We start from the raw sequence: 20,539 nt of genomic DNA on the forward strand, positions 1-20,539 counted from the left end.
GTTTCTATGGCGTTTAACGCAAAATAGCGGCGGCTCGTTCCCGATCGCAGGCGTTTCCATAGAAACGCTGATGCGATCGGGTGGAGGCCCGTCCCGGTGGGCGCGACTTTGTCTGCGTTTGCAAGCGCAGACAAAGCGCTACGTGTGGCGCCAGCCTTAATCACATGTTGAAGTAACATTGCGTTTTAGCAAACACAATGGAAACGCACTGTTATTGCAATATGTGATAATGGTTGAAGCCTTTGGAATGCGTCAAAAATGCAACGCATCTTGTGAACGCGCCCTGAGGATGCATTCACATGATGCGTTGAGTGTTGCATTTTTGAGTCGATTCCACTTGCTTTAGCCTTGATTACATGCTAAGGTTACATTGCGTTTCCACTGCATCTGCTAAAACGCAATGTAACCTCAGTATGTAATCAAGGCTGAAGCCAGTGGACTGCGTCAAAAACGCAACGCATCATGTGAATGCGCCATCGGTCTTTTGAAAAACGCATGCGTTTTTACCATGTGTTTGGCTGCTTTGAGCATACTTATCTTAATAGATAAACAGGTTCAAAGCAGCCAATCACATGCTTTATCAACGGACTGAAAACGCATGCTTTACAACGGTCCAAAAATGCCTCATGTGGCATCACCCTTTAGCTTGCATCAAGGACTATTTGAATGCGGCCTTAGGGTGCATTCACACGTTCAGTTTTTCAGATGCAGTTTTCAAAGCCAAAAGCGGGTTTGGATTTTAAAGGGTGATAACATATCTTTGAAAGGTGCTACATCTCCTCTTTTTCTCACTCCACTCCTGGTTTAGACATTGAAACTGCATCTGAAAAACTAAACATGTGAACAAACCCTTAGTGCCCTCTAGTGACACATCGATCGTGAGCGAACCTGCTCTAAGAGCCAGCTCTTGAACCATGGGAGTCGGCTCCCCTCAGTGACGTGATGGCTCACTTGACTCTGCCCCTGATTGGCTTGCCACGCCCCCTTTAATCCAATAAAATCAGGTTAAAAGTGGTGTGGAGTGGGGTGACTGGCTGGACTGAGGCTCCCTATTATATATTTAATAGGGTGCCGTTCAAGAGCCAGAAGATCTGGCTCTTTTTAGTAAACTGAGCCTAATGAGCCGGCTTATCCCCATCACTAGCGCCGGCGTATGATAAAATCCCCGCCCCTCTGGATACATTGAGAGTCTTAGACCTCCTAATATTTCCTGCAGGGCTGGCGTGCAGCATCTGTTTCTAGGAAAATGCTGCAGCTCTCGTTAACTATCACTTGTAAAGTTTTCTAGCTAATGCCGGTGCGCAGGGGCAGAAGCGCACCGTGCCTGCCCACTACACCACCCGCTGTGCTCCTCCAAGCCCCTTGGCATGGAGCTGGTGTAAAGGGGACAACAATCACAATTGCTGGTTTGCAAGGCATTGTGATTATTTCAGGGCTTCTTCACCCTGACATACAGGCTATGTGAAGGATTGTGGTGCAGTAGCATTGTTGTGTATAGGATATGACAACCTTATATTACAAAAAATGGACCAATTGTCGCGGCAGGGGGTTTATTACACAGACAGACGTAAAGCTGCCATTGGCAGAGAGAATACCCATATCCGGACAAAGAAGTGTATGTCTTATTGTAAAACGTCACTTTTATTAAACGTCAAATTAAAAAAGAAAGAAGTATGTGTAGAAACATTGCTACAAATTGCTTTAAAGAATGGAATTTAAAAACACAGTAGAGTGGGCTCAATGGGTCAATGAGGGGTACTCACTCCCTATTAAAGTATCGCATTAGCATCATGCATGTAATCTAAGGTCTCTCGGGCACAGTTGTGGCGTAATGGGTAGGGTGTCAGACTCCGCTGGATTTCCAGCATATGGGGTTGCTATTAGGTAGCTTGCTCTCGGGTGTGGTGATTGATATTCGCCTGACCACAATCCTCACAGGGATAATACTGCATAGATTCAGATAGACATCTCACTGATATCCCTGTATGAGAATTGACGGACCAGTTGCTACTGTCTCCCTGTAAGTGTATATGGGTTGGTCATATACAATCACCAGAGCCCCACACAGCAGGAGTCAGTGAATAGATAACGTACTGCTAGCCAAACTATGCCGTAACTGAGAGGTAAAAGCTAACTGATTGTATACTGTGGATTTGACTCAGAGCCTAACTGTACTGCTGATTAAAAAGAAGTTACACAAAAGCCCCCCGACATGTTTCACCAGCAAGCTGGCTTCATCAGGGGTAGGGCTATTAGTGTCAGCGGCGAGACAACGCCGGACATTTAAAGATGAAACACCTCCCGCTTACCATTCCAGGAGCCAGTAAGGAAGAAAGAATCAAAAAGTGCCTCCCAAAGAAAAGTGGCTGATAGGTCCGATGGTGGTGACGTCCTAATAGGATGGCGAACACGATCTTAGTGATGACGTCCCGATCGATGTAGCAGGTCAGCTGATCAACATGGATCAGCTGACTATGTCAGCTGACAGACTAGTTATCGTCATCGGAGCAGCGCTTGTATGCGCATGCTCCTGGAGTTAGAGTAGTTAGCAGAGTGAGTGGCTGAATCTGCGCATGCTTCGGAACTTTGGTGAAAATAACGGGAGTTCTGTCATTGAGGATCAGGCCGACAGGTATGATATCCATATGTATACTCTGCTATCGGAAAAATATGAAGAGGTGTATAATATGATATAAGGTCAGCTGGACTATACGTGGCAAGAGAAGACATTGCTTAGATAGATAGTAAGGTGTATATTAAATATGTCATTACAATTGGTGCCAAGTATCATATTCGGCGATTCCCATGTTATGAGCTGGGATATCGAGAAAACAAATATTAATTCGTGCGTGCCACCGGGCAAAGCTTAAAGGTATATGAGATGACAATACATGGAAGTATGGTATTGTTACCTTGGTTTAGAAATAAATCTAGGGTCGGACGCTTAAAGTGTGTATAAATGAGAACAGGTAGCCAAGAATAAGTCAATTTGTATAAAATCTAGGGAGGAAGGCAAGTACATATTGAAGAATCATAAGGAAAGGAAGGGAGAGGGTAGGTTACCTTCAATAAAGCATTGTAGTAATAGCTAGTCAAAGAGTATTCAAACAGTATTATTTACATTTTTAGAGGGTGTAATGAAATGAAATTAATGTAAAGAATGGTGTACACTTGAGGATATGACAACCTTACGCACACCTTTCTTCAAAGGTTTTCTTTTGCTTCCTGCTGTGACAAAATTGCAGCATTAGCATACTGCATCATTAACTTTTCCTGCTATATTAACACATTCTGTTTGGATTGCGTGTTTAAATGCAATTCGGCCACAATGGGGAGGGCCTTGGGCTTATCACAAATGTATTTCAAAGGCATAGGTAACTGGCCCTTAGACCAGGGGAACCTTTTCTTACATGGTCATATAAGTGAGAATAGTACAGTGGGATTGACTCAACTTGTATATCCACGTTTCTATAGCAACAAACACCAACATCAGCAGCATTGGGTCCTTGCATGCTCATATATAGAGCCACTTTTCTGATATTAGACAAACCATGTTATCAAGGCTTACTTTAAAACTAAGTGACATAAGGAAATCTACCATCAAAATCAAGCATGATAAACCAGGGGCGCTTACTCATAGATCCAGGCAGTGTGACTGTGCTAATCTTCTTATATTTGCTATCCATGGCCTCCTTCCTTATCAAAATCAACTTTTAACATTATGCTAATTTGCCTGAGGGCTATTCTAGCAACTCTGTTATCTTGCTTTAGAGGCCGTTAGGCTGCATTTACACTGACGTATACGTTACGATGTAGAGGAGGAGGGGTGAGCCCTCTCCATTGCAATAAATTATGTACGGCCCATATCACAAAGGGAAAGATAGGACATGTCCCATCTTTTCCCTTGTACGGAGCCTCACGTGTGAACCAATGCTGGTCAATGGGAGTTGTGTGAATGCAGCCTTACTCTGTCTCACTATTACCCCCACAACTAGTGCCGTGAGAACTTCCTGCAAAAGGCAGTGATTGACAGTAGTGTTTTCGCTGCAATAACCACAGTTAGAGAAAACGCTCACCACAGTTCACCCCTTTTCTGTTAATCCTGCCTGAGGCACAACCTAATAGACTGGCTCTCAGTGGTAGGTATGTGATGTAATACATTAGTATTTATCATAGCCATCTTTACTCCCAGAATGGTTACCGTATATATACTTGAGTATAAGCCGAGGCACCTAATTTTACCACCAAAAACTGGGAAAACCTAATGACTTCAGTATAAGCCGAGGGTGGGAAATGCATTGGTCACAGCCTCCCAGTATATAGGCAGCCTGCACCCTGTAGTATATAGACAGCCAGCCCCCTGTTTGCCAAGCACATTCAAAAAAACAAACTTCCATACTCACCTTCGGGCAGTCCCGATGCTCCCCGCGGATGGTCTTCTCGCTTCTCTTGGTTGTAACCGTCAGCAGAGATGCGTCCATGTGGTCTGCCGGCCGGCCCACACTCTGACGTCATGAGTGTGACACTGCCACATCAAAGTGTGCACTGGCCGGCAGAACACATGGACGTCTCTCTGCCGGCTGTTACAGCAGAGAGAAGAAAGAAGAGGAGTCGCCCCAAGCATCAGGGCGCCGAAGGGTATGTAAGTTTATTTTTTTAATTGACTCGTGTATAAGCCGAGGTGAGGTTTTTCAGCACATTTTTTTGTGCTGATAAACATGGCTTATACACGGGTATATAAGGTATGTGTTTCTTTTAATCACACTGCAAATACTCTTTTAGCAGGTAATATTATTATTGATCCACATTGGTATATTTTTGAGTGTGAGAGGAAACCGGAGGAAACCCATGCAAACACGGAGAGAACATACAAACTCTTTTGCAGATGTGGACCCTAGGACATGAACCCAGGTCCCCAGCGCTGCAAGGCTGTAATACTAACCACTAAGCCACTGTGCGGCCCTTAAAGAGGGCTTGTCACCTCTGAAAACTGCACTAGGAGCTGCTTACCAAAGTATGCTACATCATATGCCACAGTGTTACACTGATAGTGTTATCATAAACTTCCGATAACGCTAACAAACACTGCAGCTCTGTACAATTGAAAATGCTGGACCGCGCTGTAAGCAGTTGCCCGTATTCATGAGGGGGCGGTCCGAGGCGGTACCTTTCCCCCGGTCCGCCCTCCTACTCCATAGGCCAGTGGTGACTACTCATACTCTGCATTTTGCATGGAGTCTTTAGATACATTTGATGTATGCTTCGGGAGTGTTGAAGACAAATATATAAGGCAAACTGTAATGTTAACCCCTTAATGACCGCCCTATCGGGATTCTACGGCGGTCATTAAGGGTACTTCTTCTGACGCGACGTTAACCCCTTACACGCCGCAGTGTTTAACCCCTTACACGCCGCGGTCAAGCATGACCGCGGCGTGCAAGTGTGTCCCCCGTGGATTGGACCCCCCCGGTGTGCTTACCGGGGGATCCGATCCCTCCTGCCGCTGCCCCGGGTCCCGACGAGTGACCCGAGGCTGTCGGCTCCTCTTCTCGCCGGGTCCAGCCTTCCTGGCAGGACCCGGCTGTAAGTAACTGAGCATGCGCGGCATGCTCAGTTACTTACACTATACACTGCAATACAAGTGTATTGCAGTGTAGAGGCTTGAATAAGTGATCGGATGATCGCTTATTCAAGCCAAAATGTGGAAAATGTAAAAAAAGTTAAAAAAAAAATTAAAAACTTTTTATAATATAATTAAATAAATAAAATAAAAGTCCCATAATCTCCCCAGTAACACATAAAATGCATATACAGTAAATAAAACACAAAAACATACATATTTGGTATCACCGCATCCGTATTAATCTGTACAATAAATCTAAATCAATATTGAACCCGCTCGGTGAACTACGTAAAAAAAAAAACTTCCCATAATATACAATTTTTCATCAAACACCATCACAAAAAATGTTCTAAAAAGTGATCAAAAAAAGTTACGGTACCTAATATGATACGACTGAAAAGAACAACTGTTTTCGCAAAAAATAAGCCCTCAACCAGATCTGACAACAGAAAAATACAGAAGGTATGCCCCTGAAAAGTTGTCAATAGTAAAAACAATGCGATTTTCTCCAATATTGGTTTTGCTCAGGAAAATTAAGCAAAAATAAGAAAAACTATATAAATGAGGTATCACCGCAATCGTAGTGAACCAGAGAATAAAGATAAAATATTATTTTTACATTACGGTGAGCGGGGGGAAAAAAAATGCTAACAATCCAAAATAAAAATTGATGATTTTGTTTGTGTCCCCCTTGAAATAGTTAATAAAATCTCAAGAATAAGCTTTAGACTCCCAAAATAAATTATTTATACATTGTATCTCATCCCATAAAAAATAAGCCCTCATATGTTTGTATTACCAAAAAAAAATAAAAATTTATAGGTCGTACAATGTGACAATACAAATCTGCGGTGAATGGCGCCTCCATTCATTCTATACTCGGCCGTGCGCCTGTACAGCAGTCACCACCACATATGGGGGTATCAGTACACTCGGGAGGAATTGGGCATCAAGCGTTGCAGTGCGTTTCATCATTTAATTTATTCTGAAAATTTCAGTTTTGGCCTAAATGAATGTATTTTTCAAAAAAATTCAATAGTTTCTAAATCGCAGGTCCATATTTTTTAACCCATGTGAAACACTTAAAGGGTTAATAGACTTAATAGAAGTTGTTTTACATACGTTGAGGGGTGAAGTTTCTATAGTGAGGTAATTTATGGAGTTTTACTATTATTTAGGCCTCTCAAAGTCACTTGAAAGCTGAGTTGTCCCTCAAAATGTGAGTTTTTCATTTTCATGAAAATAAGAAAAATCGCACCTAAAGTTCTGCACCTCATAACATCCTAGAAAAATGACCAGAAGCATAAATTATCATCCCAACATAAAGCAGATACTCTGTAAATGTTAATTATCAAACTTTTTGGGTAGTTTTACATCTTGTCTGGAAACCAGAACATTTCAAACTTGGAAAATTGTGAATTAGATTACTCACCGGTAATTCTATTTCCGTTAGTCCACCATGACGGCCCAACCTGGAGGATGCCCCTTGACCTCTGCAGGGACAGGAAGAAGAGAGGTTAAATGCTCCCCCCCTTGCATCCTCCCGCCAGTGATTACAAAATAACCATGCTGAGGAAGATACAACCAGATTTATTTAGTATGTTTGCTCCACATACAAAGGAAAATTATCTGGAAATAATAATACAAAGAAAGGAAGAAATCCAGCTGGGAGGGAAAATATATAGGCCGTCATGGTGGACTAACGGAAATAGAATTACCGGTGAGTAATCTAATTCACAATTTCCGCTTCGTCCCCCATGACGGCCCAACCTGGAGACTTACAAAATTAGTAAGCTTTTTTAGGGAGGGATTACAGCCTGTAACACCTTGCGTCCAAAAGATAGGTCTTTTGACAAGTGCAAGTCCAGCCTATAATGTTTGGAGAATGTAGTGGATGAAGACCACGTTGCAGCTCTGCAAATCTGATCTAGTGACGCTCCTCTTCTTTCCGCCCAAGATGTGGACATAGCCCTGGTCGAGTGAGCTCGGATTCCTGCTGGTATCGGGCTTTTCTGTAGGTCGTAACATGAGGCAATTGCCAGTCTCAGCCATCTTGCAATAGTCGCCTTCGACGCCTTCCTCCCCTTATTTTTCCCCTGGAATTGGATGAAAAGGTTAGAGTCAATACGCCAGGCCTCTGTAATTTGTAGGTATTTTAGGACAGAACGTCTTACATCCAAAGAACTCCATTCGCGTTCTCTTGCCGAAGAAGGGTTCTCACAGAAGGAGGGTAGGATAATCTCCTGATTCCTATGAAAGTCGGAAACCACCTGTGCTCGATGAGAGGCTGGTCGAAGAAGGCACTAAGCGCCGACACCTGGACCTTCAGGGTGCTGGTAGACAAACCCAACTCCAAACCCTTTTGAAGAAATTCAAGCACCTTCAGGGTCTTGATGACTTCAGATGAGAGTCCCTGAGAGCTTAAGAAGCTGGATTCAGGATCCAGGCAGACAGCTGTAATTTCCCTGGGTTTGGATGATGGATTGGACCCTGATGTAGTAGGTCCTCTGATAGCGGAAGAATGACTGGATTCTCTGGTGACATCTTCTTCAAGAGTGGGTACCAGCTTTTCTTCGGCCAGTTCGGGCAGATGAAGATGGCTCTGGTATTTTCCTGAAATATTTTCCTCAGGACCCTGGCGATCAGGGGAATTGGGGGGAAGGCGTAGACTAGTGGAATGTCCCAGGGGTGAGAGAAGGCGTCCAGCCGTTCCCTGTTCTCCCCTTTTTCCAGAGAAAAATAATGCAGGCATTTGGTATTCTCCCTTGTTGCGAACAAGTCCACTAGAGGATAACCCCACAAAGATGTTAGCCGCTGGAAGATCTCCTCCTTGAGGCTCCACTCGTTTGGTAGGATCTTTCTTCTGCTTAGAAAGTCCGCCCTTGAATTCTCCGTGCCTTTTAGATGAGTGGCAGATATTGACAGAGTATGTTGTTCTGCCCACAAAAATATTTTCCGAGCTAGGGTACTCAGGAGAGGAGACCTGGTTCCTCCTTGTCTTTTTATGTAGGAGACCGTAGTTGTATTGTCTGATAGAATTAGGAGGTGTTGGTGGGCAAGAAGAGGAGTGTTCGCGCTGAGTGCTTCCCATACTGCTTGCAACTCTCGGAAATTTGAGGACCTTCTTGTAATCTCCTCTGTCCAGGTACCCTGGGAAATTTGCTGAGGCATCACTGCCCCCCAGCCCCTCTGGCTCGCGTCTGTCTGGATTGGGATGTAAGGGCTGTTTGACCAGAAGATCCCTTTCCTCAGATTTCCGTCTTCCAACCACCATAGCAGGTCCTCCTTGACAGCAGGTGGGATTGGGATTTTCCTGTCCAGATCCTCCTGTTTTCTGTTCCAGGATCTTAAGATCCATCCCTGGAGTATTCTGGAATGGGCCTGACACCAGGCTACCGAGGAGATGCAGGCTGTTAGAGAGCCCAGAATCTTCATAGCTTCTCTGATAGAGATCACTGATTTTCTCCTGAACCTTGTTATCAGATCCTTGATGTGGTCTCCCTTGTCCTGTGGAAGGAACGACATTTGGTAAACTGAGTTCAGGTTTACACCCAGGAATTTCCTCACAGTAGCTGGGGAAAGTTCTGACTTCTGGTAGTTTACTATCCATCCCAGTCTTTTTAAGGTTTCTAGGGTGAGATCTCTGGAGAAGAGTAAGCTCCCCCTGTCTTGGCCAACAATGAGTAGGTCGTCTAGGTACGGGACGATCAGTACGTCCTGTAGTCTGAGAGACGCCACCACCTCTGCCATCACCTTTGTAAAGGTCCTTGGTGCAGAAGATATTCCAAAGGGGAGTGCACAGAATTGAAAGTGTAGTGTAGCACCCTCTGGAGACAAGACAGAAAACCTTAAAAACCTTTGTGAGAAATGGTGTATAGGGATGTGATAATATGCATCCTTTAAGTCTATAGTGCACATTAATGCATCTTGGTGAATAATGTGTGTGGCTGATCTTACCGACTCCATCCTGAATTTCCGGTAGACGATAAACTCGTTGAGACCTCTCAGGTTGATGATTAGTCGGTTTGTGCCGTTCGGTTTCTCCTTTCGGGTAGCTCCAGCGTCCCCTTTTCCCTTTATCCTTGTAGGAATCCCTTTTGAAGTCTCGAAAGGGCTGCTTCTTGGGTATCGATCTCTCAGGAAAGCCCTTTTTCTTATCTGATGCTCTCTCAAGTATAGCATCCAACTCTGGGCCAAACACAAACTCCCCTGAGAAGGGAAGACTGCACAGTTTTGCCTTGGATCTGATGTCCCCGTTCCACTGTTTTAGCCACAGCGCCCGTCGGGTAGAGTTAGTAAGTGCTCCCTCCTTTGAAGCGAAACGAATTCCCTCGGCAGCAGAATCTGCGAGGAAGGCTGTAGCAGATTTCAGCAAAGGAAAGTTCTCCAAGATTGTTGATCTCGGAGTCCCTTCCTTGATGTGGGATTCCAACTCATTCAGCCAGTACAGCAAGTTCCTTGCGACTGAGGTGGAAGCCAAGTTAGTTTTCAGACTGAGCATGGAGGTCTCCCAGGCCTTTCTCAACAGGGAGTCAGACTTCCTGTCCATAGGGTCCTTTAATTGGGCCACGTCCTCAAAGGGAAGGTCAGTCTTCTTTACTATTTTGGTAACTTGCACATCCATCTTTGGACAAGTGTCCCATTTTGGACACGATAACCCTTTTTTCTGGCTCTTGCCACTCCTCAGAAACCAGCTCCTTTAACATGTCATTCAGGGGAAACACCCTCTGGCGTTTTGCCTTCAATCCCCCAAATAGTTCCTCCTCCTTAGATCTAGGGGGAAGAATCTCCTCGATTTCCAAGGTCTGTCTAATTGCTTTTAAGAGACCATCGAGTTCCTCGAACTGAAACAGATGACGTGAATCTTCTGTTTTTTGTGAGTCCGTAGGATCATCATCTTCTACGTATGAGCATGAGGGAGCTTCAGAATCATCCCCCCCCTCAGATATAGAAGAATCCGGCTCCACTCTAGGTTTTTTACACGGTGGAGGCCTGGACGTAGCAGCGGCCACTGAAGAGCTTATTTTCTCCTCGATAAACCCCTTTAATTCGTCTAAGAAGGATGTCTTTTCCTCTCTCATAAAATTGTCGATGCAAGACTTGCAAATCGGCTTTTTGTATGAGTCGGACATAGAGTGGGCACACATGTTGCACTTTCTAAGCCGGCTTTTCTCGGGTTTTTCAGACCTGCTCGTCTTATCCCCTTTATCCTCCTTGCCTTTCGTTTTAGACCCTTGGTCTTTCTCCTGAAAGGGCAAGCGGAGGATAATAAATGACCCGCTATTTTACACACAGTAAAAAACCCAAACCTGCACAAAATCCCACTTACAGAAACCGGAGGATGCAGGAAGGTAGGGTCTGCCTCGTCAGCCATCATAAAAGCCGTGGAAGCGCACAGGAAAATTCAGAAATACACAGCACAGGAAACCAGCACCGCAGCGTCACACACAGATCTTAGACCTGAGATCAGCGTGACTACCTGCTCCATGTGACCTTAAATACCTTAATGGGGAGCCCATCCCCCTGTAGGCTTCGCCTGCGCCGTGCTCCCGTTCCCAGGGATGCATTGCGGTCCTGTGAGCCGCCACTTCCGGTCGCGACCGGAAGTCGTCATCGGACCTCGAGGACGCCGGGAATTGTAGTTTTTTCGGCCGCCGCGCGCTCACACACGGATCGCGGAGCGGCGGCCAGGACGAACGGACTGGAAGGGCGGCGAAAGGGAGGACACAAGGCCGACCGAACGCCCCAGCCCGCCGGGATTTAGCCAGCCAGGACTACCCGTAAGTTTCACTTCGTCCCCCCCCCCCCTGGAGGAGAGAGGGCACCTCTCTTGTCCTGCCTCGGCAGGGACAGGAAGAACACTGGCGGGAGGATGCAAGGGGGGGAGCATTTAACCTCTCTTCTTCCTGTCCCTGCAGAGGTCAAGGGGCATCCTCCAGGTTGGGCCGTCATGGGGGACGAAGCGGAAATGAAGAATTTTTACAAACTTTTGCCAAATTTTCACTTTTTTTCAGAACGAAATGCAAAACGTATCACTTAAATTTTATAACTAACATGAAGTACAATGTGTCACGAGAAAACATTCTCAAAATCACCGGGATATGTTAAAGCGTTCCGAAGTTATAACCAATTATCATGAGACTTGTCAGATTTGAAAAATCGAGTCTGGTCATTGAGCTGAAAACTAGTGTCGGTGATAAGGGGTTAAAGAAGTGGTCCCAAAAAGACAAAATTTGGAAATACACTCAGGATACAGCCAGCCAGCCCCCAATAGTATACAGCGAGCCCGCCCAGTGCATTAAAAAAAAAAAAACACTAACTTACATACTCGCCCTCCGGCGCCCCAATGCTCGTCGCAGCTCCCGATCCTCATCGCGACTCCTCTTCGGTCTTCTTTCTGCTCCATTTTTTTTCATTGACGGTGAGCTTTTCCAGCACATTTTTTGCACATGAGTACATATGGTACTTCAAACCTGTCTCTATCATTACTGCTATTGTGTGTTTTGTTTGGCATTGGATAAGACCATAAACTCAGTCCTGTCTATGGTTGCCCATGGAGAACGCAGAGACACTTTCTGAACAGCAACAGCATGCAGAGGTGAGCAGTTCTGCAGCAAGATAAGCATCTTGATCCGAGAGGGGAGAGGAGTTATAGTAGTGGTGAGTGATTTTGGTTAGAGGGGAGAGGAGTTATAGTAGTGGTGAGTGATTTTGGTTAGGTAAGCAGAGCTGAGTGTGTACATCCATCTCATGACTTGTGCCAGTGGCACATTGTAACAGATCATGTGCAAGATCAACATATTCTACTATACTGTAGTATAGCAGTATATGGTAGGATCAATTAGATAACATAAAGTACCTTAGGGGGTATGAAAGAATTAAACACAAAAAAAAAAAACTAACTAAAAGATTAAATCCCCCCCCCATTCCCTAGAACTGATAGAAATAAATAAAAAAATCAAAAACATGTTAGGTTTTTGCATCCCATAAGCCCTGATTAAAACCGGTTATTCCCATTGGTGAACCCTGTAAGGGAAAATAGAGGACAACTGGCAGCCTAAAATGCCATTTTTTTGCAATTTTGGGACACATAAAAATTTTAATAAAAAGCTATTAAAAAGGTCATACAGCATAATGGTAGCAATACAAACATCTCATCCCGCAAAAAAATGAGGCCTTACACAGCTCCATACACCAAAGTATAGAAAAGTTATGTGGAATTTTTTTTTTTTTTGCACAAAAGATTAAAAAATTTTTTAAATCTACTAAAACATAATAAAACCTATATAAATATAGGTTGCACACCAAACTCACCCATGCCTTTATGGACATTGCCTTGTATACAGCATTATGATTTCCATTCACTGAAGTGAAGCAGCCTAGGCTGACACCTGAAAATCAGTGTTAGTTAATAGTATTATCCTTTCTTCACCAAACTCTACAGTTGCCACAATGGAGTTCGGCAGGTATTCCTTGGCGCTCCACAGCTGGAAAAACTTACAAGGTCTGTGGCAAGCCAAAAGAAAACCAAAAAAAAAGTAGTGTACTTAAACTGCTGTGGTTCCTCAGTCCCCTGGCACTCATGTCTGAGTTGAAAGTGTGGGGGATATTGTGTGTGTGTGTGAGGGGTAGGGCGGGGGACAACTGACTATGTAACATCCTGGTCTCCTGGGTATTAGACATTAGCCCACATTTATTAAAAAAAAACAAAACAGTGCTATACTATGTGCAGTTTGCCTGTGAAGTCTGCAGGGTGCGCCAGATTCATGAATCTGGTGCCACCAGCACAATGCTCCAGAGATGATCCTCACCTCTTGGGACAAAGATCCCTGGGAACAAGGATAAAGATTCCTTTGCAGGAAAATGTATCTCTTCATTGGTGGATTAGAATAGAAAACATACACAGAGGTATTTTTAGGCATTGTCATCCACAGGTTATCATACACACAGATGCGAGTCAGACTATCTGGGGAGCAAAGTTCCTGGACCAACTTGTTCAAGGTTCTTGGAGGAAAGAAACAAAAAAAATATATTCCAATGTCAGGGAGCTGAAAGCGGTTAGGGAGACTCTGAAATTGCTATCTTATCTTTTCGCCAGTCGTCACATTCAGATTCTCCTAGACAACATGACAACAGTCTCTAAAGACAGGGAGGCTCGAGGTCAGAAAATCCTCTCTGCCTCTTCCAAAAAAATTTGTACTGGGCAGAAGAAAACATTCTGTCACTTACAGCGACACACCTGAAGGAGGTAGAGAATCAAGCAGTGTATTATCTAGGCAGAAAGAGATTAGACCCCCATGATCAAATTCTAGACGCCTTCATTCACAAGTGGGGCATGAATTTTTGCTTATGCCTTTCCTCTGATCCCTCCGATATCAAAGGTGTTGTTTTTGTTTTGTTTGTGCAAATCTTTTACATCTCAATTGTACTGAATTGGCCCAAGAAGTGCTGGTATTAGATCCGGAGGAAATTAACCATAGTGGACCCCGGTCCATCTACCTCTTAGAGAGGATCTACTCTATCAAGAACCAATACTTCATCCAAATCCCTTCAGGATCACAGCATACAACTGAAACCTCAAGGGTTGTCCAAGAGAGCTTCCTCAAAAGGTGATTCAAACACTCAAGGCACATAGGAACCTCTGCTCTTCATTTGAAAATGTGGAAAAAAAATGTGTGTCCTCCTGTAAAGATACACCTCCTAACCAGAATAAACCCAATATTTTTCAGATTCTGGAATTTCTACAAGCAGTCTTGGACCAGAGGTTTAAAATTCAAGTGTCAGTCTTGAGTTCCCTCTTTGACACACTCATTGGAGATCACAGGTGGCTCAAGAGATTGAATAGAGCTGTAAAGCTGTGGTCTAAATCTAATAAATGGGATCTCTGCTTGGTTCTGGGCATCTTATTGGAGATCCCTTTTTGAACCTCTATAGGAAATCAGTATCAGACTAAACCTTAAAACCGACCTTCCTAATTGCAATCACCACTGCTACCACTGGAACTTAGGAACTTCTATTGAGGATCTTAGAAGATAGGATTGTTATAGTTCTTGATCCAAGTTTTACTCCTAAAGTGATGTCTAATTTTCACCGTCACCAGGAGCTTATTCTCCCTACATTCTGCCAGAGATCATCCGAATGGCACACATTAGACATAAGAAGAGTATTTGAATAAGACTGAATAGTATAGAAAGGATTGATTAAACATCAGGATAAAAATAAGGAGAGGAAGGCTTCTAAAGCCACAATTGCTACATGGCTAAAGATGGCCATCATAGAATTCTGCTGAATTCTACAGAATAAAACAGACACCGGTTCCAAGAGTCCAATCAACTTGTGCTATGGCAGCTTCTTTGGCTTAAGAGACAGGGTGCTTCCTTCAACCAGATTTGCAAGGCGGCTACGTGTTCATCTCCGTTCACATTTGTTAAACATTACCATCTAGATCTTCCAAAATCAAAGGATCTATCTTACGCAGAAAGGTGCTACAAGCAGTTATTCCTACCTAAAATCATCTCAGGAATTCGACCTACCGGTAATTTGGTTTCCATTAGACCTCCATGATGGCCCCTAATATTACCTCCCATTTATTGTAAATATTGATATGTTTCTTCTCAACATATTAATGAAATTTTGTTAAAGTTTTGCATCCATTCCAAAGTAGTTATACGTCAGACACTGAGGGAAGGCTGCCTTTTAACCTCTCTTCTTCCTGTCCCTACAGAAGGTCAAGAGGCATCCTCCAGGTGGGCCAACACGGAGGACTAATGGAAACCAAATTACCATTTTGCAGCATCAGATTTCTATGCGCATCAATACCCCCTAACCCTATTTCCACTATGCCAGAATGAGTGCAGTAGTACCTATTAGCATTGTAGTTGATTGAGATTGTAAAATGCCATATAAGACATATTCTGAGTTAACATTCTATTCTGCAAAAAATGCATGTGATCTCCAGGAAGTAAAACCTTCAATTTGTATCTGTAAAAACTCCTGTAGTAAGTAATCACAAAAAAAAACACCAACACAGAAGACAGTTCATATTTGCATATTATATTTATGAACAGTTCCTCACTGTTTTCGTACAAGAAGAAACCCCACATCACTGACATATTCCAAAGTTATTACAAAATGCAGTAATGTCAAATAGAAAAACGGTGGAAACCATTCTCAATGAAGATGCTAAAGTGTCACAAACAGAACAAAAAGAAAACACTCATGCCCTTATAAACATTTATGGTGCAAAATATAAACGTGTGAGTGGAAAATACTGTTTCCATTCTAGACAGGTTTTAAAAAATGTAAAACTCTAGTGGCTAGTGACCATTTCTTACTTAAAGGGGCTTGCCTATGAAAGAAAAGTTCAACTTTTAATACCCTAGTGATGTTTACACAGTTATGATTAATCCCCTTCTTTTACTTAGTTTTATTGCTGTTTTAGCTCCTCACAATCAGCAATGGTCAGTGTAAAATTCCAGAGTGTAGGCAGAGACTCTCTAAGCAGAGTTTTTATGAGCCCTCTGGTGCTGTGAGATGGTGTGCTAACAAAGTGCTTAGATAATCAGGGTACAGGTTTATCTACACTTTCATTTAGCTTCTGAACATTCACTAGTATCTGACACAAAAAAGAGAGATGAGATGGATCAGAGATGAGATCTCAGCTGTAACACATACAGTCTGCTCTGCTATACCTTCTTCCCCTGCTATAAAGAGCTCATCTGTAGTTTGTAGAGCAAATTTCTGCACACTGCCTGCTGGCAGGAAGTGCCTGTGACTGAGGTCTTGTAATTCATGGGCAGGAGGCGGAGAGCACTGTAGTGAGCAGACAGGAGAAGGGATTCATGAGAAGAATCTGCCCTGCCCCACCATAGTCAGAAGATTTACATTCTGATCCTGTGGCAGCCAAAATTGTATATGCCAAGACTGATACACAGGTTGGAATTATATCCATCTTGTATATATATCCATGATGTATATACAAATACTGCATTTTTTTAATAACAGTGAATTAAAGAATCTAATTTAAGAATCTTGTCTTTGTGGGAATACCCATTTAAATGAGCAAATGAATTCTCAATATGAGACATTCCAATATGGCTTCCATATTTAATATTACATTGTGCTTGTGGAAGCTGGAACTTTGAATAGTTGCAAAAAAAATAAAAGTGAAAGTGAATATTGGAAGTGAAAGAGAATACTGCTCTAAAACTGCCCACTAAGCACCAGCTGCTTGTAATATCTTGTAATATCTCCCATATTCACTAGTTGCCTATACTCAACATCTGCTGTAAGTGAAAAGTCGGTAGGCCCACTACACATAAGATTATCAACCAGTCACCGTTTTTCTGCATGATCAAGGTCCTAGCTATTTACTCTGCACTGTACCGAATCCTCTCATTACCAAGAGTTCTTCGCTAAGTCGCTAATAAAAAAAAAAAACTGACATGGAGTACAGTTAGCAGGGCTTCTATACCCCAAAACAAATGCATTGCTTAGCAAACTTCCAGGCATCGCGATTACTCCTTACTTCATCTCCATGCCAGTTGGGTGTGGAAAGATGTGAAGGGTGCACGGATGGCAGTGGAGGTTGCTCCACACCTGTGCACTCAATATAGCCTGAATGGTTTCTGGTAATAGCTCAATTCTATGCCGTGGCTGGAGCCTCCGGATGTGTGCAGTGGCTGAGGGACGGGCTTTCATCATACACCAGCACACAATAAATGGTATTTTGTCCTGCTATTAGTGTGTTAGGTCCCAAATTTCTCAAAATGAGATTGGAGGACGATCAGATAAATTGCATGACTTTCAATATGTATTCAGGCTGTTAAACTTTGCATCATATCCAGGTGTCTGCTGCTAAAGCAAATAAAATTATGGGATTATCAAGAGAGGAATAGATTCTCATGATAAAGACATAGTTTATACAAATCGCTGGTCAGACCACACATGGAATACTGGGTACAGTTTTGGGAGCCAGTGTATAAAAAGGACATAGTAGAACTGGAACGGGAGCAGAGGAGAGCAACCACGATTATTAGGGGAATTGGGGGACTAGGATACTATGACATTAGTAATAGCGGGGCTATTCAGTTTAGAAAAAGTCACAGTATTGTAAGGAGGTCTCCCCTCAGTAGTCTTTTTTTTTAGTCATCCGATTACTTCCTGTTTTGCCATTGGCTAAATAAACGGTTACATGGTGGTTCCATGCCCTAATGACTCTAGCCCTAGCCAAAGGCAGTACATAGCCGAAATGCACATTGGGGCTGCTTTCATCCCGGGTGCCATTAATTATGGGCGAGTGTATTTGGACATAGTTGATTATGCAGTGAAGTCTTGTAGGACTGTAGTTATAACGAGTTATAGTTGTGCCTCACCACTTATATGCCTTACTCGTAAAGCTTTTATGCTATATATATTAAATAATAATTGTAGTTTCCTGCCTGCACCAGGTATGAATTTTCTTTGCACTCCAACTCTGGAGATGGCATCATTTTAGTTGTTGTAATACTTTATTTATTAGAAATGGTTTTATCTACTGATTTATATATCATATTCTGTTATTCTTGTATATTATGTTGAGTTCTCCCTCTCTCCTGGTTGGAGGAGTACAATAAGTATTATATGATGTTTTGACAATTTTTAGGCATACTATACGCATAGGAATAGGTGAAGTATCTTAGCGGATTATATACATAGGGGAGAGTATCTGCCTTCACTTAGTGTGTTCAATATTTGATTCACTACTCCACTTTTGGCAATCTGTGTCCAAATGGGTTATACTGGTCGAAGCAGAAAAACTGGTAAGAGTGCTACAGTGACTTAAATCATCAGGAGTGCACTCATTCTGTGAGTAGACAATAGCAGTGGTTTATACAATGCATATGTTGAGAATGTATTCAGTTATTATTTATATATCCACATTGTGGCAAGTTTTAATATTTATCAGCATTTAGTTATCAGACACTATTGCAGCCAGTGAAGGTACATATCCTAAGAGGTAAACACAGCAGTTATACGCTTGATATTGCAGGACTTAGCAGGAAAAGAAAACCTGTTTGAACTGACAACCTCCATCACCTTTGTATCATAAACTGGTTTTTACCAGGAATCAACCTGCAGAATTCAATCTCAGGCCAACATACAAATGTTTCACTATAAGTTGTAAAAATAATACAAATGATTCAACTATACCTCATGTTTCATGAGTTACCGTACATCATTACAATGAAGTGTTACTCTCGGAGGATATTCTGCTGCCTACTTCTTTAGGAGCTTAAAATATCCACAGTTATTAAAAAAATATAGACAGTAGTAGTTAACCATTAACTTGGACAGACATGTTATGTAGAGTATAATAGTATATTAATCACCAGCAGCAGAACATCAGATTCCAATACCATTCAGGTAAAATGGAGACACCAGCAAAGTATGCGGGACTCTGAAGGTATAGTTCCAAAATTTTATTCAGAAAACACTTTAAAGGCGTACCACCCCCATTGCTCAGCCAGAATCCTCTGGTTACCACTGTGAAAATTAGAATGAAAGATCCTTTGGGTATCTAAAGCTCAATAATTTCAAACATACTTTTCTACCAGTTCATTGTTCAACTAAAGTGAGTGCCTGTTGCAGAATGTAACCATTCTTATGTGTCTAGGCTACATATCGGGGAAATAAGAATTCTGTGTATCATATACCAATATAATGCACAGAGTTCAATCCCTACCATAGTGATCAGTCTGTGGCACATCACTTGTCATGGCTGTGATCATGAAATAATGTGAAATGGGCCAAACAAACCCATCCCCATTAACGGTCAATATGAATATAGCAGTAAACTAGGCAAAAACAATGGATAGTGTTTTTCTATACAATGCTTAGTGGCCTGTTGAGAGGATCAACATTACTTAACCCCTTATTGACCACCCATACAGATTTGATTTAGATTTTTTAAAAATCTATTACCTCCAAATAAAACCTATATAAATTTGGTATCCCCCATACAGAACCAAAGACTATATTAAAAGCTGCAATTTGGAGACCACAGTGAGAGCCCACAAGAAAATGGCACAAATGCAGTTTCTTGCCAATTTTACTGCATCTTAAATTTTATTTCAACTTCCCAGTACATGGCATGGGATATAAAATACTGTCACAAGGAAGTACAATTTGTTACACAGAAAACAAGCCCTCACACAGCTTTGTACACAGAAAAATAAAAAAGTAAATCGATTTTTGAAAGTGGGGAGCTATAACAGAAAGTATAACGGAAAAATGCTATCAGGGGGGCAAGGGGCTAGAATGCCCCTTATACCACATGATAAAAAGTGTACAAATTCTCTGGGATAAGGGCCTTGTGGTACCTGATCGACAAGTTAACTAAATGCGAAGTAAATGTAATTTTACCCCAACATGCGAGCAGAGGTGGAGCCTTTGGATTGTGCTTCAAAACGCAACCAAAATGCTACTTGTCAACACAGCCTCAGGGGCTCTACTGTACAAACATGTCATAGTACCTGAGAACCATCAAAAGCTCATTGGTGCTCCTTCCCTTTTGTTCCCCACCATGTGCCCAGGTGTCCTCTTACTTGTTAGCAACTGCACAATATATTCCTAGATGCATTTTCTACTTTTATTCAGTTAATGTGGGTAAATTTTGCTGCTTAATGAATGTATAAATGATAAATATTAGTTAATTCCAAATCAAACATTCGTTTTGTTTGAATTTCTGTAAAATACATAAAAAGGGTTAACAAGCATCCTACCTGCTGTTTTGAATAGTTTGATGGATAAAGTTAATAGAAGGGCGATATGTGGGGGGTTTCTATTAACAGAAGCTCCAAAACCCTAATAGAAATGAAATGGTCCCTAAAATAATTGATTCTAAAATTTTCTTGAAAATTTAAAAGAAAGTTCGAT

The 20,539-nt window shown here is 42.4% G+C and overlaps 1 protein-coding gene across 1 annotated transcript; it reads right to left on the bottom strand.

Annotated features, from left to right (window-relative positions):
• Positions 1 to 7,193: 7,193 nt before the first annotated feature.
• LOC140121823 (uncharacterized) lies at positions 7,194 to 10,172 on the bottom strand. The gene is made up of 4 exons (XM_072141937.1): positions 9,581 to 10,172; positions 9,046 to 9,130; positions 7,798 to 8,559; positions 7,194 to 7,719 (listed from the first exon to the last, which is right to left on the bottom strand). The coding sequence occupies exons 1-4, from the start codon at positions 10,170 to 10,172 to the stop codon at positions 7,668 to 7,670; spliced, it is 1,491 nt and encodes a 496-aa protein (XP_071998038.1). The 3' UTR covers positions 7,194 to 7,667.
• Positions 10,173 to 20,539: the final 10,367 nt, after the last annotated feature.

Source organism: Engystomops pustulosus, chromosome 1 (assembly GCF_040894005.1).
Source record: "Engystomops pustulosus chromosome 1, aEngPut4.maternal, whole genome shotgun sequence".
NCBI classification, from domain to species: domain Eukaryota; kingdom Metazoa; phylum Chordata; class Amphibia; order Anura; family Leptodactylidae; genus Engystomops; species Engystomops pustulosus.

Bases quoted from the DNA above. Each gene is read 5' to 3' on its own strand.
- LOC140121823 (XM_072141937.1), bottom strand. From the start codon at position 10,172: ATGGACAGGAAGTCTGACTCCCTGTTGAGAAAGGCCTGGGAGACCTCC. The intron at 8,560-9,045 runs GCTCTCTAACAG...TTTTGTGGGCAG, and splicing joins AGAAGCTATGAAGATTCTGG to AACAACATACTCTGTCAATA. The intron at 7,720-7,797 runs GTAAGACGTTCT...ATCCAATTCCAG, and splicing joins GCGAATGGAGTTCTTTGGAT to GGGAAAAATAAGGGGAGGAA.